Here is a 24,334-nt window from a genome sequence, read left to right on the forward strand (position 1 = left end):
GCAGACGCCTCAGGGAGACGCACGTGATGAAGCTCCAACCCAGGATGGACATAGGCTAGAATCTTCCCGGTAAGCGCACCTAGGGGCGCTACACAGATGATTAGAAATGGGTCAAGCAGTGATTAAATGAATACAGTTTGTGTGTTGTTAATTTTGGGCATAAGCTAGCCAGGCAGCCGGGGTGCTGGGGACGCAGCCCCGCCGCCCTTATTACTACATATGTCATCTATTTTGTGATCAATATGTGTCTCATGGCTCAATTCCATTTTCTCTACCTATCCCTCACAATTACTAGTAATTAACGGGATAGTCGAGATAGGAAAGGACAGAGATTAGAGCAAGGAAAGAGATATCTTGTGGCTAGTGAGAAACCTGGCACTAGAAAAATTCCCAGGAATCCACAAAGATGACTCCGGCTAAGACCCTAAGCAGCAGTGGAGAGGGTGCCTGAACTGGCCTTGCCCTGCAGTCAGATTGATGACTATATTAAATGTCACCATAGAACCTTCATCCAGCAACTAATAGTGACAGGGGCAGAGACCCACAACGGAGCACTGGGCTGAGCTCTCAAAGTCCAGTTGAAGAGTGGGAGTGAGAATATGAGCACAGAGGTCAAGACCATGATGGGGACACTCACTGAGACAGTTTACCCAAGCTAATGGGAGCTCACTAACTTCCAGGGAAGGAACCAGCACAGGACCAAACTAGACTCTCTGAATGTGGGCGACAGCTGTGTGACTGAGGCAGACTGAGGGGCCACTGGCAGTGACATCAGGATTTGACCCTGCTGCTTGTACTGGCTTTTTAGAATCCATTCTCTTTGGATGGATACCTTGCTCAGACTGGATATAGTGAGGAGGGCCTTTTGCCCTTAGCAATGTGCCTTATCCTCTCTGAGGAGTGGATGGGAGGTGGGGTGGGAAGGAAGGTGGAAGCAATGGGAAGAGGGGAGGGAGTGGGAACTGGGATTGGTATGTAAAATGAAAAACTAAAATAAGCAATTTTTAAAAACTAAAATAAGCAATTATTGATAATTTAACTGTCATGAGGCAAATTTCTCTAACAAATTCTTATCTTCATGTTCCTCTTATCTCAAACATTGTTCGTATGATCTTTTTTATTTCAAAGAAGGCAGAAAAAGGTAGATTGCACTGTGAGGGAAAAATGAGCAATTCAATGAAAGATTACACTTCCATAAATGTATCCAACAATATAAGGTCTCCCAGAAGGTTTATCTCCATGGAGTGGGTCGACATCCAGGTCACCGAGTCTTGTTGAAAGTTCTTCTCCTGCTGCATTTCATTATGCCTGTCCTGGAGATCTGCTAAGGGGCTTCACAACCATCAGTCTAAACTAGATTTCCTTCAATCCAGACTCCTTAGCTCTCGATGATATCATGACACCATCTCACTTCTCAAGGCGCAGCATTATCACGACTTCTTATTCTCAGTGGATAGGATGTTCGATGCCAAACCAGTACGTCTTTTTGTTCCTTGTAAAATATAAACATGCATGATAGAACAATGTTAAAGAGCTGATGATGTCAACCCTACCTTTAGTTGTTGCCACAACTTGTTATTAGCTACTCCAGCCTTAAGGGATACATAAGTAGAAGCACTAAAGCTCCATGATTCCAGTCTGACCTATGGTCCCCAGACACCTGAATGCAATGGTCTAGTGTGCCATTTGAATGGGTGCACACTGTAAACCACCATTTATCTGTTTCCTGGCCAAGGTCAAGGCCTGTCTATTCTTCCTCTCAGCATGAAACTGGATCCTACCAGTTCAAGACAAATACACGTTGGAGCTCCCCTGACATATAGTCCAAACATTCAATATTGATTGAATAATCAATGGGGTAAAACAGACGCTCAAACTATCCATAATACTTTTCTGCCAACAGTACCTGGCCTAGATCTTAGTCATTTTTCAACCTTGTTAAATGTATTCATAAATTCTAAATAACTGTATTTCAAACATATCATCCCTGTTCTAATCTGTATAGAAAACACCAAGTGGTCCTTGTAAATATAAATCAGATTACATACTCAAAGCTTTCCACTAGTATGCTTCTCTCAGAGTCGCTCAAACCCAGTGTCCTGTACGCTTTGTCATCAAGGTCCATCTATTGTTATTGTCTCTGTTTCTTTCTTCACATATAATGACTATCTTTCTTCACATATGACTCTCATGTTGTTTTCTGAATAAACCTGCTTCATGGATTCCTTGTCAGAATCTAGTCAGACAGATCCCATGTAACTCAACTGGCTCAGTCCTCATCCCGTGGCTTTTTTATCATTAGTGTAGATTATCTTCCTCTACTTAATGTACTTTCGTAACAAACACCATCCACGGGAACTCTCCTCCCCATGGAATACTGTTCCTTCCCTGACAGATTTTCACTCAATAATTTGTTGCTATATTTATTTCACTATCTGTGCTAGAGTGTCAACCATATGATGCTGAATGCGAAAATTTTGAAATGCATGATTACTACATAGTAAGTTGTGCTCCTAGAATTAAGAGATGAAACAGGAGAAAGCTGGGCCAGAGACCATGGTAATAAAGATGAAAAGCATATTTTGAAATGTTATTTTGGCCAAGATTTGTCTACTTGAATTCATTTTTTTAAGTTATAAACAAAAGTTGGAAAAGAGCCTGCAAATCATGACTACATTGTACTAATATTTAAGAGTTTAATAAGTTTTACTCCATTTCTCAGTATTTATTTTGGAGGGGGATTTCAAGTATTATAAAAAGAAAATGAGCCAGGCGGTGGTGGCACACGCCTTTAATCCCAGCACTCGGGAGGCAGAGGCAGGCGGATCTCTGTGAGTTCGAGGCCAGCCTGGTCTACAAGAGCTAGTTCCAGGACAGGAACCAAAAGGTATGGAGAAACCCTGTCTGGAAAAATCCAAAACAAAACAAAACAAAACAAAAACAAACAAACAAAACAAAAGAAAATGAGTTTAGGGAAAATATTTTATGACTTGAGTAGCACTTCAGTAACTCTATTTTCACCTATATCATTTTACAAATTGCTAACTGGAAAAGCATTTGCTATTATTTGTCATTCTATATGTGAGTGTCAAACAAGCACATCCCTAGACTCTATACTAATGGGCAAGTTTGGTATGAATAGCAGAAAGACTTCGTTCATGCAGAACAACCAGCCAAAAGCTTGCTGGTAAGACCTTGCAACCCCACACTCCCAGCTTTTGTTAACAAGCTCCATTCTCCCCAGCAGGATGTGGCTGGCCAAGTCAGTCATAGGACAGTTGCAGAGTGGGTGGTTTTAACTTTGGGCTTTATAATAGCTTCATTTTCTTCATCACTGAGTAGCTTGGTAGCACTGATTTCTTTCTTCAAGATGATGCATAAATACAGTGTAAAAGGGAAAACTTCACCCACGTCTTATTGTTTTCCACCTTATATAGAAAAATATTTCTAAATTATGATAGCAAATTCCCTCACAGATCACACACCAGAGAGGAACCATTTCAGGTTCTGTTTTATCAGCTCTTACAGATTTCAGTTTTTCGGAACTCTAGGAGCAATTCAAGAAACTACCTGCAGTCAAACCAGCCTCTCTGAGCCAGCCTTTATTGTGGAGTTATCCCAAGAGCTTTTGTTTGTATGTGTGTATGTGTACACTGCTCTTTAAGAAAGGGTCTCACTGTCCTTTATTTATGGCTAGAATCCACTTATGAGTGAGTACATACCATATTCATCTTTTTGGGTCTGGGTTACCTCACTCAGGATAGTGTTTTCTATTTCCATCCATTTAGATGCAAAATTCAAGATGTCATTGTTTTTTTACCGCTGAGTAATACTCTAATGCGTACATATTTCACACTTTCTTTATCCATTCTTCCATTCAGGGGCATCTAGGTTGTTTCCATGTTCTGGCTATTACAAATAATGCTGCTATGAAGATAGTTGAACAAATGCTTTTGTAGTATGATAGAGCATCTCTTGGGTATATTCCCAAGAGTGGTATTGCTGGATCCTGGGGTAGGTTGATCCCGAATTTCCTAAGAAACCGCCACACTGATTTCCAAAGTGGCTGCACAAGTTTGCATTCCCACCAGCAATGGACGAGGGTACCCCTTATTCCACATCCTCTCCAGCAAAGGCTATCATTGGTGTTTTTGATTCTAGCCATTCTGACAGGTGTAAGATGGTATCTGAAAGTTGTTTTGATTTGCATTTCCCTGATGGCTAAGGAGGTTGAGCATGACCTTAAGTGTCTTTTGGCCATTTGAACTTCTTCTGTTGAGAATTCTCTGTTCAGTTCAGTGCCCCATTTTTTAATTGGGTTAATTAGCATTTTAAGGTCTAGTTTCTTGAGTTCTTTATATATTTTGGATTTCAGACCTTTGTCTGTTGCAGGGTTGGTGAAGATCTTCTCCCATTCAGTAGGTTGCCTTTTTGTCTTAATGACAGTGAGGACATTGAGCCTATAATCCATAATCCTAGAGAAGCTAAATAAAAAGGTGAACCCAAAGAAAAACATATAGTTATCCTCCTGGATATTGGAAGGAGACAAGATTGCCAGGCAAAAATTGGAAACTTGGCGGTGGGGATGGGGTGGGGGTAAGGGGGGATGGGGAGAGCTTGGGGGAATGGGACAGTTGGGATGGAGGAAGGGTGGATATGGGAGCAGGGAAGTATATATCTTAATTAAGGGAGCCATTTTAGGGTTGGCAAGAGACTTGACTCTAGAGGTGTACCCAGGTGTCCATGGAGATGTCCCCAGCTAGATCCTTGGGCAGCTGAGGAGAGGGAGCCTGAAATAGCCCTATCCTATAGCCACACTGATGAATATCTTGCATATCACCATAGAACCTTCTTCTGGCGATGGATGAAGCTAGAAACAGAGACCCACAATGGAGCACTAGACTGAGCTCCCAAGGTCCAAATGAGGAGCAGAAGGAAGGAGAACATGAGCAAGGAAGTTAGGACTGCGATGAGTATGCCCACCCACTGAGACGGTGGGACTGATCTAATGGGAGCTCACCAAAGCAAGCTGGACTGGAACTGATGGAGCATGTGGTCAAACCGGACTTTCTGAACGTTTCAGACAAGGAGGGCTGACTGAGAAGCCAAGGACAATGGCACTGGGTTTTGATTCTACTGCATGTACTGGCTTTGTGGGAGCCTAGTCTGTTTGGATGCTCACCTTCCTAGACCTGGATGGAGGGGGGAGGACCTTGGACTTCCCATAGGGCAGGGAACCCTGACTGATCTTTGGACTGAAGAGGGAAGGGGAGGGGGATGGAGGAAGGGGAGGAGGTGAAAATTTTTAAGTAAAAATAAATAAAGGAAAAAAAAAAGAAAGGGTCTCACTGTGTGCCCCAGGCTAACCTGGTACTTACTACACAGCTCAGGGAAACCTTAAACTAATAGTGAGTTTAGCCTTCCAAGGATAAAGAAAGATTATGGGTATACACCATCACATCTATTGTTTTTCAAAAAGAGAAGTCAAGGCACACTCAATAGTGAGCACTTGTTTCTTCTAACACAAATGATGAGTGTTGAGGTCAATGTGAGAAGAAGAAAATTAGATACTTCACAAAATAGGATACAATGAGACCTTTGGGAAAGGCATAGAAGTCCTCTTAGCCAGCTCACTAAATTATACAACGGCCAAATAATCAGCTTTACAACAGCATCCTCTTTCTCTGTAGTCAATTTACACAGGGAGCTGGAGTTAGAATTTTGCATCCAAATTTGGTCATCATTACTCACCCAGTCATTTTCAAGAGATTACTCAATTCCTGAGTGCCAGTTTAGCTAGCTTTAATGTAAACTACATTACATTAAAGTTTCTGACTTAGTAGTAGATAAAAATGAATGCCATGTACTGTGTACAATATTTCTTAGAAATAGGTGTCTGAGAAAGCTACTGTACACATTATTGACACTAAAGGTTCCCAATATAACTTGTGTTAAAATCAAAACAGCATGCAGCCGAGGTTCATGCTACTTTATGGATCAGTGTCTTAGGATAAGAAGGAACAGGAAGCTACCTGGCAGCTTCTGCATGAGCATGGATGTTTATTTTACAAATCACCACGACCTTAACCCCAAGTCTTCTAGCATCTGTGTCAGCATTTCCAAGTACCTTTTACCAAAGGACTAGTTATTTTCCTTATTTGTAAGAATGCCATTTTTGCCATTAATTTACCCAAAAGCTTAATTGCAAATGAAAAACAAGAAAACATGTATTATTATCGGTTGCACAACTGAAAGTCTCAAGTTAGTCATGACAGGACACCAAGAAACTGTACAGCAATTCAGCTAGTGAGTAAGCAGGAAATACGATGCTTAAAAGGTGAAGAAACCCCCGCACAGGGCTTCCTCTGTGAACACTTAGAAAACGCAGACTCTGGGGTGTTCCTATCAGAACTTACAAATCACAGCCAGGATACAAATGCTTTTCATAGAGTTTTTGGAAATTATACCTGTGCAATCATTCCTTTCACGTCTTTGAGTAGGCTAACCAAAGATGGACTCAAAAACTATGCTATCCAGTATTGCTGGTGCTTACGTGCCCTTCACATTCTGACTCTACATAGGTGCACCATCTCACACATCCTCCCAGATGACTTAGGATAGGTGTGATTTCTTCCTGCCAATGTCCCGAAAACACGTTGTGATATCTGAAACTAACCCTGAAGCAGTATTATAATTGTGCTAAAGGTATTTACATGTCACAGCTATCTTTATGTGTGTATGAAAGTAAAGAATGATGTGTAGAATTATTTTCAGAACCTTGACCATCAGGGAGGCTGTTGGTACCAAAGTCGATAAAGACATAATTTCAAAAACATGTGCTATGATGCAGAAGGGACTGAAGGGCTGCAGAGTTGATTCAGTGGCTAAGAGCTCTTGGTGCTTTTGTAGAGAACCAAAGTTTTGTTCCCAGCACCCCGTCAGGTGGCTCACTAATGTTCTTTAATTCCAGATCTAAAAAATGCTGCACACCTCTTCCGGTCGCAGGCGCTTCAGGAGCGGCCGATTACCGTCCAGCCATGGCCAAGTCCAAGAACCACACCACACACAACCAGTCCCGGAAATGGCACAGAAACGGCATCAAGAAACCCCGGTCACAAAGATACGAATCTCTCAAGGGGGTTGACCCCAAGTTCCTGAGGAACATGCACTTTGCCAAGAAGCACAACAAGAAAGGCCTGAAGATGCAGGCAAATAATGCAAAGGCCATGAGCACACATGCAGAGGCCATCAAGGCGGTGGTGAAGCCCCAGGTGGTGAAGCCCACTGTGCCAAAGGGCCCCAGCAGCAAACTCACCCGTCTGGCTTTAATTGCTCACCCCAAGCCTGGGAAGCGGACTAGAAGCTACATGGCCAGGGGTCGTAGGCTCCAAAAAACAAAGCCCAAGGTTCAAGCCAAGGCAGAGGCCTCAGCTGCAGCTCAGGCTCCTAAAGGTGCCCAGGCCCCTGTGAAGGCCCCATAAAAAAGGTTGCAGTCTGCCAGAGTGAAGACAGATGGACTGGTGTGAACACCTACACAGTATTTGACGATGTTCAGGACCTTATGCTGCTTTTACAAATAAACTTGAGGCAAGTTCTGTTAAAAAAAAAATGCTGCACATTCTTCCAGCCTCTACAGATACCTACAACTGATGTGCACAGACCCAGAGACAGATGCATGCACAGTCATACACATACACACACAAACACGCTTACACACACACAAATCAAAAAATATGTTTTAAAAAGATGGAATTAAATGTTCAAGGTTCTTTATCTAAAATCCTGCTTCACTGAATCATCCTAAATTAGATTACGTTTTGCAACAACAGGACCACCAATGCTCTGAAGGTATGAAAGGGTCCCAGATACCTCTTATTACTGCAAAGGACTACCTTTGAGAGTTACACACATTCTTTTCTGTTTAAAAAATAATAATCTTTAAATTATTTGTCTGCACCTAAATCATAGAACTTCCTGATTCTAAACAAGAGAAGCACGGAGTACCAAGGACAAACATCCCTTGAGGAGTCCAACGAACTAGAAAGCAGCTGGCTTCATACTGAGAAGTGCAGATGTGGGGAGATGACCTCCATCTGGAGGTTCAGCAGGGCCTCTCCCCAACAGAGCCCCATCTACATGCTTGCCTGCTGCATTTCCCACTAACTTCCCATAGCAAACTTGAACACCAAGGTCAAGCAAAGACAAGCAGTATCACTGACCCCATCCAAGTCCTCTTTTGTCAGCCAAGACAAGTAATTTCTAGAAAAGGAAAAAAGGCAGCTTGACAGCAGCAACCTGAGGTTGTGCTGGGCTGGGGCTAGAATGACATCTTATTTAGGAGATAGGAGATTCTATGCTGGTCTCTGCTGTTAGCTTTTATTATTCTATCATAGTTTCTCTTTAGATACAAGAACCAATGTCTTCAGAAGAGTGAGAAGGCCAACAAGACCCTGCCTAGAGATAAATTCTGTCAAATAAGACAAGGCCATTGCCGGGTTTCAATTTGCCATATGATATTAACATCACTGTCTTTTCTTCAGCAATCCAGAAGGTGCACAGGTCTCAGCTTTTCTCCTAGATGCATCTACATCTCACTGTTCATCACTCTTCCAAAGGTACGATGATTCAATCAACCATCACCTTTTTGCCTCATCTTACACTTATTCACAGAGCAGCTTTAAAATCTTTTAAATTACATACACCCAATAGTCTTGTTTAAAATTCTTGGTAGCTTAACTCAGAATAAATCCTAAACTACCAACCACAGTCCACAAAGCGCCCATAGACCTGGCTCCTTCAGGTTCCTTACTTCCTTACTCTGTTCTCACTCTCGGCTTTCTGGCCATTCTGCAAAGATACAAAGCTCTCAATTATCTCAATGCTATTACTTTCAGGTTTCCTCCACCTTTCTGGAAGCTATCCTAGCACCAATGGCTTAAGTTTCTACCACATTTTGCCCTGGTCTATTTTCAAATATCACTGTACCTGTGCTATGCACCTACCTAATTCAAGTCTTAAGAATTGGCTAGCTACACACACACACAAACACAAAGATATATATATATATATATATATATATATATATATATATATATATATATATACAGAGAGAGAGAGAGAGAGAGAGAGAGAGAGATATGCAGAAAAGACATCGCTTACCAAAGACTTCCCAGCATTTGCACCTCTATGGTATTTATGGCAACTCAATTATTTTGAGGTATTCAAAAAAGACATTGAAAAAAATCAACATCTTCAATTATTAATCACAGGCATTACACTTGGGATGTTTATAGGTAAATAAAATCTCCTACATCAATTAATTCAGGGTCAAAAGTAAAGTTTACAGAAAACTTTCTGCAAGCATCTGACACACTTTTAAGTTTAGGGGGAAGTATGGAGAAGGAAGAGAGATGAGAGACGGGACTGAAACAGAGAATCATCACAAAGCAAACACTAAGGGTCTGGAGAGACAAACAGATCAGCAGGCAGGAGTATTGGCTCCCTTACAGAAGACCCAAGTTTAGTTATTTCTCAGCACCCATTTGGGAGGTCACAAGTGTCTCTATCATTGAGTTCCAAGAGACTCAATGATTCCTTCTGGAGCCAGAAGCATAAAAGGAATACATACATACATACAAGCAAACACTCATACACATAAAATAAAAATTATTTAAGAACAATCAAAAAAGCAAGTATTAAAAGTAGATAAAAGGAAATCATTGCAACCTCAAAAATGTTGCACTGAAGGGCTAGGAAGACAGATGGCACGGCAGTTAGGAGGCCTGGTTCATCTTCCAGAGGACTCAGGTTCAATTTCTAACACCAGTATGGCCGCTAACAGTCTTCTGTAACTACAGTTCTCAGGGCTTCAACACACTCTTCTAGTTTCCTTGGGTATAGTACACACATTTTACACAGGCATATAAACAAACAAAAATATCCATATGCAATAAAAGATCTTTAAGAAAGGAAACTTTCTATTTAAGTATGACATCTTCAAGAGGAGATGTAACTCATGATGAGTGTCATGGACATAGGAGTGACATGGAACGTAAAGAAGAGCAGACACTGCATGGATGTAGAGGGTGGAAGCCCGTGTGAAGTGACTCAAAGACAGAGCAATCAGTCAACAGTCTTCTCAAGGAAGCTAGAAGACATCACACTCAAAAGGAGGATGCCAGCTATTTCCCTCCTTTACAAACTTTAACAAATGAGATCAGGGAGCAGCAGCAGCAGCAGCAGCATTCACTGGCACACGAAAGCTCCCAGTGTGTGAGGGGATTAGAAATTTAAGACATCTTCCCAAGCATGATGTAACTGATTCAATATGGCATTCAGTTCTGAGAACACAGTGTTTAGTACTTACGAGATATTTAAGGATACAAGCAGTTCAGTAATGATTTCATCAAAGCACATAAGGCTTTGTGTTTGACCATAAAGGCCACTTGAAGGAAACAGTGGAGCAGAAAATGCGACAATACCATTTTACATCATTTTCGGGAGGACAGAATTTAATGCACACAGAATCCACCTGAATCCTATGTTATTTTAAAACCAGACATGAATAATCCTTGAAGCTTCTCATATTGAGGAAAAAAGTATTAGCACCAACAGAAATGGGATTTTTCCAAAATATTTGCTTGGAGATATCAGAATGTTTGCAAGTGATATAGCTCTTCCGGAGGCAGCATATAGTGTACACCCTGCCTCTTCCCTTTCCTGGGCAGACCAGCAGTGCTGTTTCTTGCAAGATTGGAGAACCTGGACTCCCTCCATTTGGGGAGCCTCCCCTCCCAGTCTCCAGTATCCACTATTTAAGCACAGAGAGGAATAAAGGGGAAAAGCTTAGGAGGATTTGCTATAAGGATAAAGACACTTTATCCACAGTTCCTGCAAAGCTCAGGCTGTGAAGATAGTCATACCTGAAGAAAATTCATATTTAATACTGCTGTTTACATGATCCATTAGCCATGTGGGAAGCATTACATATACTTCAAATGACTGAATAAAATACATATTCTCACAAAATTTTAATGATGTTAAATTCAGAAAATCTTCTAAAGCAGCAAACATCTCTTGAAATACACCATAACATAGAATGTAAACACGTGTCCTGACACAATTTAAAAATTGAACCAAGCAGTCATTTAGCTTCTTCATAAACAAATGAATAAAAACTCCAATACAAAATAAACAGAGTAAACTACTGATAGTAACCTAGACTGCAACAAAGTTAGACAAGATTCCTGTAGTTTCCAGATGTCTTCACAAATGAAATGAGTCTTTACAAAATAAAGCAGAATACATTACTAGACCTGGATGGAGGTGGGCGGTCCTTGGACTTCCCAGGGGTCAGGGAACCCTGATTGCTCTTCGAGCTGATGAGGGAGGGGGACTTGATGGGGAAGGGGGAGGGAAATGGGAGGCGGTGGTGGGGAGGCAGAAATCCTTAATAAATAAATAAATTAAAAAAATAAAAGAAAAGTTAACAACTAAAAAAAAAAGAAAGAAAGAAGGAAGCTGCCTGGGAGTTCACACACACACTACATATGTATACACCTATGCACAATTTTATACATATATAAAATTCTTCTATATTAGACACCTAAAAACATAATGCACCAGCTTCATAACTAAATTTACAAAGTAATATTAAATAAAAAATGTTAAACATGCTTGTATTTTATGGAAAGGTAATTTGATAAAAATATTTACCTTAAATCACATTGTGATTTCACTTTTGGTGAATACAATTTTCCAAGATATATTTAATTAGATACAAAAGTTATGCTCTGGACATATGAAATACCTGTTTAACTTTCCTCAAAAGATACACAATCTATAGTTATCATTGTACAATAGATATGAAATAGAACACAAAACAGCTTGGATGCTGAAGTCCTAGGACCTGACTGGTGGAGAGGTGAGTGGATCACAAGGGCTTAACATTCACCAATGGATCAATCCAGCTGATGGATTGGGAGGTGGGTCCTAACAGGAGGAAGTGGGTCACTGGGGTGCCTTTAAGTATATAGCTGTGTTTGCACTTAGGAGCATGCACACATAGACATACATGCGCCCTCCCTCTCCTAGTTGCTGTGAGGTGAGGCACTCTCTTCCATCACACCCTTCTGCAACGATACCCACAGCATCAGAGTCCCAGAACCCCTTTACATCCCCAGAAGCATGAAAAAAAGAACTGCAGTCTGAAATCATGAGCCCAGATTTGGGTTCCTTCAACCTATTTATCACAGACACCATAGCAACAAAACATTGACAAAGATGCATAGTAAATGACCTATTTACTACCCTTACTTTCCTGGCTGTGAAACATTTTTCTAGTAACTCTTACTCTTTTAAAAACCACCCAGCTTACCAATGTGGCTTAACTGAGGTAGTGAACTAGTTACTAAGTATCTCTGAAACTGTGAAAAAGAGATGAAGGTAAGAAAAATTCCCATAATGGTACCAAGTATTCCCTTAAATAATTTGTATGCTTGTGAATGTGTTTGTGCATCAGTGTGCATGCACGTGTGTGGATTTCAAAGGACAGTCTTCGGTGTCATTCCTCTTCAGCTGATGTTTAGCATGTATGGGGGAGATAGTTACTCACTGAACCTGTAGCTTGCCGATTCAGAGCCTCAGGAATACACCTGCCTTCACCTCTGTAAAACTGAGATTCGAAACGACTTCTGTCACCATGATTAGTGTACTTAAAGCAGATTCAAGGGACTGAACTCTGGTCCTCATGCTTTACACAGGAAGCATACTACCAACTGAGCCATCTCCTTGATGCCACCAAAAATATTTAATTCATTTCCCAAAATAATTTTTAAAAAAACTTATCTCTAAGTACCAAGAGTGACAGAGATACTTGAAATTTTTTCTTGGCTTTAAATTTAAAAAATCCAAGAATATTGCTGTATCTAAGTATTAAAGATGTTTGACACACTGACAAGGCACACCTACTGTCTAAATAATATCTAAGCACAGCTCGTACTTAATGTTTTTATATACAGATGGTGGTTCTTTTCCCTTCACATATCCAACTAATTCCTACGTCCTTGATAGGTAGATTATCATTACCTAGACTCAATGAGTAATTCTGCATTGCTCAAAATGTTTCCCAACATTCATGAGCTCTTAGTAACTATTTTCATGAAGTATCAACTGCAAAAGTAGGTGGTTTGCCATAGGTACCTTTTTGTAACTGGTAACTATCACCAGCTCACCATCTAGGAATAAAGAGTCATTCAACTGCCTTAGTCATTATCCCTGAAAATAATATGCTGCAGCTCAAAGCTACACTGTATTCTTTAAGAGCAGGTTTTTTAATATAGCAACATTGCAAAATAAGAGTCTCCATTGTGATACCACTCCAACGCTGCTTTCATTTGGTATCTAATTGCCTGAAGTGGATTTCAGTGGTACTATGTCATTACATTGTACCCAAAATACCCAAAAGCTATTCGGATGGAAGCATTAGTGTTTTTCTTTACTGATGCCCATTTTGCCAACAACTGAAACACTGATGGCATGACTTCCACAAATTAAAATGCAACTGAAGATATTTTGCCAAAGTAGGAACTTTCTTAAAGAGGCTCTCTACACTCTGGGTTAAGGCTCTGACTCTATGGAGCCATGATGGCACAAGCTCTTAGAGACTCACTACGTCTGTTGCCGAACTATCTGTATTAGAACCTCTGCTCCAAGCTCTGCTTGGCTCCTAGTGTTTCTGATTGCACTCGTCTCTCACTCCTTTATTCCATTCCTGATGTTTCTTCAACCTGACAAACGTAATGATCCTGGATGTGGCCAAAACGTTCTGTTTCTTAGTCTTAAATGGTACAAGGTATTACCGTTTTTGGATAGAATTTGCTTTTCTGATTTTTTTCCCTTATTTCTAACCTGGAGAGTACAGGACCACTGTCTTAAATACTCAGGACTTAAGTTCAGCATACAGTACCTTCAATAAATATTTGATGTTTTCTCTGGGTAATGGCATGTGTGAAACTGAGCTAACACTGCGCCCAGTTCTCTAGTTATTCTTCCGTCAATAGTATACAGTAAGTATCTGCCACAAAACAGCATATTGATTTGTGATGAAAAAATTATGTGCGGTCTTGAACAGAGGAATATGGAGATAAATGTCTGCTGACTGGATCTGTATCTGAAAACAGAAACCTAATATTAAGAAAGGAGTAATATCCTTGGTCCGCCTTAATCTGGTTCTCTGCCCAAAGCATGTATGCATGGACATACACCATATATGTCCATGTATTATGCATCTCTGTAGTTGAATTCACATACTGAGTTTAGTGTTTCTACTCTTATTTTCTGTCAGGTTGTACATGGCACATTGAAATAGGCAATGCAACTATTGTTATGAATAAAGGTTTTCAAATTAGAAAGAGCACAACGATTTCTAACAATTGTGGGGTTACTAAAACAAAAACGAAGATGTAGTAGCATTTCTATTGTATTTTAATAAATAAAGACTGCTTGAAGATCTGAGAGTAAACAGTCCCACTGGTCAGCCTTACAGACCTTTAATCCCAGTAGGCACAACGACATACACCTTTAATCCCAGTGGTACACGCCTTTAATCCCAGCCCTAGAGAGAAATATAAGATGGAGGGAGGCCATTCTCTGAAACACAGTCTCATTCTGAGATTCCTGGAGACAGAATCACCATTTCAGACTGAGGTCAAGGTATAAGCCAGTGGCTGGCTGTTTTGCTTTCCAGATCTTCAGGTTGAACCCCAATTTCTGACCCTAAGTTTTTTTTTTAATTTATTTATTAAGGATTTCTGCCTCCTCCCCGCCACCGCCTCCCATTTCCCTCCCCCTCCCCCAATCAAGTCCTCCTCCCTCATCAGCTCAAAGAGCAATCAGGGTTCCCTGACCTGTGGGAAGCCCAAGGACCGCCCACCTCTATCCAGGTCTAGTAAGGTGAGCATCCAAACTGCCTAGGCTCCCTCAAAGCCAGTACGTGCAGTAGGATCAAAAACCCATTGCCATTGTTCTTGAGTTCTCAGTAGTCCTCATTGTCCGCTATGTTCAGCTAGTCCGGTTTTAACCCATGCTTTTTCAGGCCCAGGCCAGCTGGCCTTGGTGAGTTCCTAAGTTTTTATTAATCATGCTTCACTAAGATATAATACTAAGCTTTGTTAAACAGACTGTTCTAAATTAACCATTTACTACTAGTGTCTGATTCACATATATTCACCAGGCTCTGCCTCAAGATATCACTTTCTCTCCACATACATGCAAAACATAATCTATGGCTGAGGCCCACAATGACACAAAAATTTTAGCATAAAAAATTTTAGACTAGTCAAATTCTGACATACTTTGATAGAGGCATAAAAATATGGCACCAATCTTTAATATATTATAGATTCCACAAAGAAGTCTTTTAGCCAGATGTGTTGGCGAACAGCTATAATCCTAGCCATGCTGAGGAAGGAGGATATGAATTCAAGGCCATTCTGGACTACAAAGTGAGACAGTGTATCACAAAGAAAAAAATCTCTTTCAGGACATTTTTTAAAATTAATTCAACCAAAGTAAAATAATTTATGTTTCTCAAAAGAAATTTGGCAAAGACTTCAAAACACATAAGCGATGTTGATTCTAGTGCAGTGTTTCCGTGGAGCATGTTTGCTAGTTAATAGACTGTGAATCCAAGCAGCAAGGTTTTCAGATCCCAACAATCTACCTATCAAACAGGTGACTCAAAGACTGGGCTAGGAGTAATGATTAAATCAATGTATCAATTTCACACTCCACTAGTATTTCAAAACTTAGCATAACAAAGACATGAAGAAGCTCAAAGAGAAGACAGCTTAATGCAAGTTACATATATTCTGTAAGATAGGGATGAAATATATTCATCTCAGAAAGGTCATACAATGGGAGAGGACTAACAGTGTGTGAACAAAAAATTTCCACTTTCAAAGTTAGCAGGAATTTCCAATGACATATAATTTGGTATACTTTTGGATAACTAAGTTTGGAAGAACAAATTTATAAAATGATAATGCCTCAATAAAACATACAACCCTCCACAGGAAAGAAAAAACATTTGTCCTTCATTTACCAAATATTGTCTAAATTATGCAAATAAAAATATATGCTACAAGAAAGTAAATACTTTAAAAAAAAAGATTTCATTAAAAGAAAAAAAAAGGCAGTAAAAAGGCCAAGGTTTGAAATGTCCTGTCATATCCCTTGTTTTGTAGAGCTATGGATTAAATGTAGAGCCTTGTGCATACTGAGTTGGAGCCTCAATCTAAATCTAGAGTTTAGAAAAATAAACAATAGAAATAAAAGCTCCTTAGAAAATGCTAATGAGAAAGATAAAAACCCATCTGGAGACCAGGAATATAACCTAGGGTAGGATGCAGATGTAAAGAATAGCAAAAGTATGTACTTTAAAATTTTTGAGTTGGAAGAATGAGAATATGAGCAAAGAGGTCAAGACCATGATGGGTACACCCACTGAAACAGTCTAATGGGAGCTCACCAACTCTAGCCAGACAGGGAAGGAACAAGCATAGGACCAAACTAGTCCCTCTGAACGTGATTTACAGTTGCATGGCTGGGCAGACTGAGGGGCCACTGGCAATGGCACCAGGATTTATCCCTACTGCTTGTACTGGCTTTACGCGAACCTATTCTCTTTAGATGGATACCTTGCTCAGCCTAGACATAATAGGGAGGGCCTTGGACCTTCCCCAAACCAGTGTGCCTTACCCTCTCTGAGGTGTGGATGGGGGGTGGAAGGGTAAGTGGATGGAATAAGAGGGGAGTGCGAACTTGGATGGCTATGTATAATGAAAAATACACACATACACACACACACATATATATGCTCTTGATTAAAGTATTGATTGTGCAGTTCATTTAAAAATGTAATGTATAATTAAGAAATATAGGTTAATAGGTAATCATCTATAATAGTCAAGCTTGTAGTCATGTTAGATTTTCTAGATGTACAAAGATGTATTTCGGATGGATAGGTATTCTTCTAATCTTTCAGAAATCTTCAGAATATGGAACTTAAAATGTTTTAAAAACTTAGGGCTTATCATGGCAGTGAGACACATCTTCACCAATTACTTTAAGAGGAAGATAGGCATTGAAGAGGTTCCTCATGGAGTTGGTTAGCCATTTGAGAAAGTAACTGCTCTTGCCTGAACTGAGAAATGACTGCTGAGCTTGCCTAAAGGTGAGACCATCCTTTACTGTTCCTGCTTCATGAAAGAGTCCGCCAGACATTCTGCAGGACACAGAAGAAACTGACTGGCAGTTTGCCAATACAGGCAGAACTATCTTTGAAATTTCCTTCTTCTTGGAAAAGTCTGCCAAATACTATTGGCCTGTAGGCTGAAGATGGATGCCCCAATGGTACAAAAGAACTTTTGGTGACTGTCCAGGCAGTGAGATGTCTCTGTCAATTCTAGAGTTTTGGAAGTTGCTACAATGCACTTCCTATTTACTTAGGTAATATTATATCCTTCTGGAGTCTTTGATGGAGTTAAGAATTTACAGTTATAGCTTTCTTTAGTTATAATAAAAGATAAAGTAGATATAAATATTGTAACTGTAATTCTTGTTTGATACCTGTTTTGTTATATGTAATTTTATTATGTTAAAGTTAAACCCTTCCAGAAAAGGGGAAATGGTCCTTCTGTCTATGTGTTGACTTTATTGTTTAATGAATAAAGAAAACTGGCTTGGCCTATAGCATGGGAGGAGGAAGGCAGAGTTAAGAGAAGCTATGGATCTGCTGCCTGAGACAGATGATGGGAACTTTAGCTGGTAAGCTACAGCCATGTGGCAATATACAGAATAATAGAGATGGGTTAGTTTAGGATATGAGTTTAGCCAGAAATATGCTTAAGATATTGGCCAAACAGTATTGCAAATAATATGGTTTTCTGAGTTTTTATTTCGTGGCTGAGTGGCGGGGACAAACAAGCAGCGCCCTTCTCAACACACTGGTAATTCCCATTAGCTGCTGGCAGAATCCTTTCAACTGTGTACGAGGTACAAAGTGTTGTCAAAGACAAAGGTCAGGATATGGAGAGCTCACAGTAAGATTACTCAAACATAAACAAACGGTAGCACGCAATGTTGGCAGTGTATGAGAACTGTAAACTAGGAACCTAGCCAACAATGATGACAAGATTTCTGTGCCCATCATTCTTAAGACATAAAATTAAAGTATACTGGGCTCCAATATAATATCTTGAAATGAAAATTCAAAATTCAAAAACAGATGATTGAATAATGGATAGCAACATACGATTACAATGACATTTTAAAAAACTATGCTCCTGTAGAATAACACAAGGCTAGGCCTATTCTAGAATGTAAAAAGACTGGTATTTTCTCAATTAATAGCAAAATCCAAAAAAACTATTCACAACATAATAAAATGACAAAGTAGCCAGTAAGAGTAAGACCCCATGAATGAGTTCTGGCAACCTACTGTGTGTAACAGAGTAATAGGTTGATTTATTGTACTCTTAAAAATTGCTAACAAAGCCGGGCGATGGTGGCGCACGCCTTTAATCCCAGCACTCGGGAGGCAGAGGCAGGCGGATCTCTGTGAGTTCGAGACCAGCCTGGTCTACAGAGCTAGTTCCAGGACAGGCTCCAAAGCCACAGAGAAACCCTGTCTCGAAAAACCAAAAAAAAAAAAAAAAAAAAAAATGCTAACAAATGTATCTTCAGTACTCTCAATGCAGAAAGTTGAATAAATATTATTGGGCTTGATTTCGTCATTTCACAACATATACATATATCAAAACACATTGTATACCTTAATACTATGTACTGCTTTTCTATTTTACCTTGATAAAGTTAAAAAAAGAAATTCAGAAGAAAAATAGGCCCAAAGAGCTTTGAAATGTGCAGCTGATTTCTCATAGTAAACAATGCGGCTATACCTTGAAGATGAAACAAAATGTTCAAGTCATACAGTCTTTGTACTTTGTGGTGGCTTGAGTGAGCATGGACCTACTGGCTCATAGATTTGAACGTTTGGTTCCTAGTTGGCACAACTGTTTAGAGAAAAATTAGGTGTTGCCTTTTGGAGATATGTCACAGGGAGTGGGCGGTGAGGTTTCAAAAGCCCAGCCAATGGACCCAGTCTCTCCTCTCTGCCTATTGCTTATTGACCAAAGTAAGAGCTCAGCTGCAGCCCCAGCGCCATTCCTGATTGCATGTTCCAGTGCCCCCTGAATGGGTCATGAACTCACCCTCTGAAACCATAAGGAAGACCTAGGCTAAATGCTTTCCTTTCTAAGTAGCTTTCGTCACAGTGCCTCTTCACAGCAACAGAAGTAATAAGACCAACTTTAAAGGAAATTATGAGATATCCCTATATAATGAAGTTATTCTAGGAAAGGAACAAAATGTAAAACCAAGATAAAGGAAACGGTAAATTTATATGTAGATATGAGTATAGCACTGAGTAACTAAAATTCTAATATGTGAAAATACAAACAGACTGGAAGTAATATGATCAATAACAGTATTTTATTAATTGAAGGTGAGATGATATATCAATAGTAATGCCTCCCAGGTTCTTTCAATTTTTAAGAAAAAAAATCAATATTTCTTATACATAACCTCAGGCTAATGATAGCTAATCTTACAGAGAAGAGCTTCTAGGCAAGAAAAAGGACTAGAGGAATAAATAAAACAATACATTAAAACTAAGGCACAAGGAAAATTAAAGTAATAGAAATTATATTAAAAATGGCAAACGTGAATGTTGTGTGATGTTTTATTCTTTTGGTTTTTTTGGGGGTCCCACTACCCAGCTCCCAAATAAACACACAAAGAGGCTTATTCTTACTTACGAACACCCAGCCTAAGCTCGGCTTGTTTCCAGACAGCTTTTCTTAAGTATCACGACTACCTTTTGTCTCTGGGATTTTTCTTTTCTTACCTGTGTATAGCCCATGTTCACTCTTACTCCATGGCTGGCTGGGTGGCCACTGGCATCCTCCTCCCCTTGTTCTCTCACTGCTCCTTCCCCTCTTCAGATCCCTCCTTCTACTTATCCTCACTATCTGCCAGCCCCACACATCCTTTCTCCCGCCTCGCTACTGGCCATTCAATTCTTTATTAGGACCATGACGTGTTTTAGACAGGCAAAGAATCACAGTTTCACAGAGTTAAACAAATGCAGCAGAAACAAAATTCACATACCTGAAAATAACATTCCCCCAACATGTGAAATCCTTTTTTATAGAACTGAGAATTATGACCTTTTAAACTATGAACAATTTTTATTAAAAAATTTTTATTATTTATTTATTTATTAAAGATTTCTGTCTCTTCCCTGCCACCGCCTCCCATATCCCTCCCCCTCCCCCAATCAACTCCCCCTCTCTCACTCAGACCAGGTTCCCTGCCCTGTGGGGAGTCCAAGGACCTCCTTCCAGGTCTAGTAAGGTGAACATCCAAACAGCCTAGGCTCCCACAAAGCCAGAATAAGTCTGGAGCATAGGCCCAGCCACTGGTATCCATCCTCCCCCCCCCCCCCAGTATATTGGTCTAAACTCCAAATCCCAGCATGCCCCAGGGAGGGGATAAGACCACTCCCACAGGGTATGTAAGTGGGCTCCCAGAGGAGAAACACGTGTGTTCTCTGCTTTCCTGTGTCCCCACCACGCACTCAGCCCCTCGAGAGCACAGTATTTAAAATGATGGGCATTTTAATTCGGTTTGATCTGACCTAATTGAATGTCTTTGCCCCGGCGGAGCCGACCCTCTCATTATTTTTTTTTGTAACAAAACTGTTGCATACAAGTGACAAATAAAAAGGATTAAGAAAGATTGAAACTCAAAACTGAGATCCAGACAAAAGTAAAGCAAAGAGAAGTGGCAAGGTCACAGGAATATTAACAAAAAAAAAAAATCTCTATTTCAAGTACAAATGAACATGAGTAGAAACATGTGAGTGTTAATGCACCAGCAAGCTCAGCAGAACTATGAAGAAAAATAAGTAAATTAGTAATCATAGTTGAAAACTTGAACACACTTCTCTCGGACCTCAGAAAACCAAGAACACATAAATAGAAAAAAAAAAATAACAAACATAATCCAGTAGAAAAAAAATTACACAATGCGAAAATAAAGAATTCCAAACCCATAGGAAACATTAAACAAAGACTATATTGAGGCTACAGCTGTTTTCCTCGCACAATAACAAATGGCAATGATGACGAATAGTATTCTCTAAAACTTAAACTACACTTCGCAGCATTACCTTTTCATAAGTGATAGAGAAATCTTACAATCATGTTTTCCCTATCCTCCCAACTCCAGTTCCCTCACATTAAAGTTCTGATGTAGAGGATTTCCTTTCAGTTTTGGATTAAAGGACATCAAATTCTGAGTCGGTTCTACCTGATGGAGGATCTTTGTGTTTACAGCCATCAACCAGGAAGCCCCAGCTGGAGGGTGTGGGCCTTTGGCCTTGACATAAAATCTGGGCAACGAGTCAGATCAAGTCCCTGGCTTCCCTCAATTCCCTTTAAAGGACTGTTCTGCTCTGGGTCAGCTGACGGCTTACCTTACAGAGATTCAGGTGGAAGGGCACTTCCCTCGCCATCTTTGTCCTCGGGCTTCGCCTCGGGGACCTGCGGCTTGTTCTGCAGGGTGCACAGCAGCTGGAGGTAGGTCTGGTTCCTAAGGGACAGAGTTTGAGTGGAGTGACAGGAGTGTGGGCGGTGGAAGGGTGAGGGGGACTGCCTGAGGCTTCAACCCAGATCCTGACCTCACCTGCGCAGCTTATCCTCTTCCTGTCCCTCTTGCAGCTTCAAGGTTTCAAGTTCCTGATTCGATTGGTCAAGCTTCTGCTGAGTGCCCGCCTGACGTTCCTTCGCCTCTGCAGAAATCTCTGCCAGCTTCTGGATACGCTTCTGAGGGGGCACAGAGAGTGCACAGGTAACTCAGACTGCTATCCTGAAGCCACACCCCCTTGTCCCCAGCTTAGAAAGAGCTAAGACTTCCTTCTGAGGGGGGTGAGGGTATAGATTTGACTCATCACAGCTGCTATCCTGGAGCCACACCCGCCATGTCCCCTGCTTAGACTGAGCTCAGGGCTCACACTCGCTGACAGAAAGGGTCCCTTATTGCTTTGAGGCAGAGAAGAGCCTGGAGAAAGGAGTCTACCTGGTGCAGCTGCCACTGCTTCTGAGCTCTTTCCAGTTTTTCCTCAAGTACTTGCTTCTGCAGGGAGAAAATGATGACTTCTTATGTTTGGGTTCGGAGACAGTGCTAAATCCAGCCCAGCTTACCCCTTCCTCCCTCCGGGCTTTCCTTCTCTCAAGTCTTCTAGGTGTACCTTAGCCTGAAGTTGCTTGTATGCCTCCTGGAGCTCAGTGTACTTCCTTTGGGCCTCTTCTACCTGGGGCAAGGCCTGGGTCAGGGCACATTTCATGGCTTCCACGTGATCCTGGTACACAGCCTTCAGTTCCTTCCATTGCTCTTTTGCTTCAGTGGCCTTCTGGCCTAAGATGGGCCACAAAGAACAAGTGCATGAGGGAGAATGGCCTGCAGCTGGCCTCCTATAACCCTGGGCCACAGTCCTCTCATGAGCTAGACACAGACATAACTCACATCCTCCCTCTTCAACCATTTAGATCAGACCCCACCACAAATACTCACGACTTGTGTCTTCAGAAAGCAAATTGTCTGGGCTCTGGGCAGTATCTTCCTGAGCCAGAAAAATCTGTAGGAAGTTGACTACCTGAAGCTGGCTGCAAAGCAGCTTGTCTTTCTTCCGGGAGTTCTGTTCAGAGCGAGGAGAGAAGCAGGGACTAGCCTTACCTTTGGACACTGTACGCCAAGACTGTCTTCCACTTTGTTCTTTGCCAGTGTTGCCCGCTATCTCAATAGGCAATCCTAGGACCAGCCTCTACTGAAATGCTGGGTCCCACCTTAATACATACCCTCACGAATTCCTCCATGATCCGGGCTGGCAGTTCTGTTTCTTCCTGCAAGCCTACAGGTTCTAGAATGCCTTCTACCTCAGCAAGGACCCTGTAGAAAACAAGTGAGGGCGTGCACAGTAGCTCTAAAAGACATGCGCACAGGCATACATGTCAGGGACTGTACAAGGCTTTCTTCTGAGTCCTTAAGCAGCTCCCAAATCATGACACACCCCCTGAAGCCACACCCCCCAAGTCCCCTGCTTACAAAGAGCTGCAGGGCTCAGACTCCCTTCACGGGGAGGGGAGGGGAGGGGAGGGGAGGGGAGGGGAGGGGAGGGGAGGGGAGGGGAGGGGAGGGGAGGGTGTAGTTGCGACTCCTCACAGCTGCTATCCTGGAGCCATCCCACCCCCCCACCCCCACCCCCCCCCCCCGCCATGTCCCCTGCTTAGACTGAGCTCAGGGCTCAGACTCGCTCAAAGAAACGGGTCAGGGTTCATACTCGCTGAGAGAAAGGGTCTCTTATCACTTTGAGGCAGAGAAGGGCCTAGAAATTCCACTGTTGCTGGGCGGTGGTGGCGCAGGCCTTTAATCCCAGAGGCAGACGCAGGCGGATCTCTGTGAGTACGAGGCCAGCCTGGTCTAGAGAGCGAATTCTAGGGCAGTCAGGGCTACAGATAAACAACATCCCTCTGAGGTCGAACTCCTGGGACAGGATGACACAATCGCTTAAAGGCCGCACTCCCGAATTAGAGTGGCATTGTTCCTCCTAAGCCGCCGGCCTAGACGCCCCCACCCCCCGCGCTCACTCTTTGGTCGCCCCCGACAGCCCCAGCCGCTGCCCTAGTCGCTCGCCCCCCTGGCACTCACACTTCGGCCGCCGCCACCGTCTCCAGCCACTCGCCCCCTCCCCCCAACCCGCACTCACTCTTCGGTAGCCTCCGCCTGCTTCTCAGGAGCCGCCATAGCTCTCTGCGAGCAGCACCTTGGGATGCTCCTAAACTCCGCGCCGAGGCAAGCGATTGGCTTCTGTGTTGGTGGGCGGGACTCTAAGGAAGGGAACCTCGTTTTCATTGGCCATAGGCCGACTCCGGACCCGCCCTTGACGCACACGCAGATGTGACTGAAGCCTGTGGGCGGGCTGCAGGTTCTGCGCCTGCGCGATAGGCAGTACTGCCGACGAGTGTCAGTTCTGGCAGTGGCTGCAGAGAGAAGAGGATTTTTTTTTTTAAACGTTTTCTTTTCTTTTTTTTTTATTAATTAAGTTTTAAGAAAAATATTAAGTTTTACTGCTTTCAAGTAGACTTAATAGCTATATTTAACACTTAGGCGTACTTTAATGAATAGACATTAGATTTTTCAACATGCTTCCCTC

At 41.7% G+C, this 24,334-nt stretch overlaps 1 protein-coding gene and 1 long non-coding RNA gene across 3 annotated transcripts in view; one reads left to right on the plus strand and one right to left on the minus strand.

Moving 5' to 3' along the window:
* Positions 1-952: 952 nt before the first annotated feature.
* On the minus strand, positions 953-23,942 carry Zwint (ZW10 interacting kinetochore protein). 2 transcript variants are annotated; one of them, XM_041656184.1, is made up of 8 exons: positions 23,888-23,942; positions 22,980-23,070; positions 22,696-22,819; positions 22,373-22,539; positions 22,201-22,257; positions 21,808-21,947; positions 21,599-21,714; positions 953-1,492 (listed from the first exon to the last, which is right to left on the minus strand). In XM_041656184.1, exons 1-7 carry the CDS (start codon positions 23,923-23,925, stop codon positions 21,600-21,602), a joined length of 732 nt encoding a protein of 243 aa, XP_041512118.1. In that variant the 5' UTR covers positions 23,926-23,942; the 3' UTR covers positions 953-1,492; position 21,599. The 2 variants fall into 2 exon arrangements, with proteins under 2 accessions (XP_041512118.1, XP_041512119.1); XM_041656185.1 differs by lacking the exon at positions 953-1,492 and having other exon boundaries at positions 21,598-21,714.
* LOC121450849 overlaps positions 21,866-24,334 on the plus strand; it is a 49,540-nt gene continuing 47,071 nt past the window's right edge. Inside the window, exon 1 of the long non-coding RNA XR_005974642.1 lies at positions 21,866-21,972. This is a non-coding gene — a long non-coding RNA (uncharacterized LOC121450849). The remainder of the gene's footprint in view (positions 21,973-24,334) is intronic.

The sequence above is a fragment of the Microtus oregoni genome, unplaced genomic scaffold (assembly GCF_018167655.1).
Source record: "Microtus oregoni isolate MIOR12 unplaced genomic scaffold, Mior012 000007F_ref0000211, whole genome shotgun sequence".
NCBI classification, from domain to species: Eukaryota; Metazoa; Chordata; class Mammalia; order Rodentia; family Cricetidae; genus Microtus; species Microtus oregoni.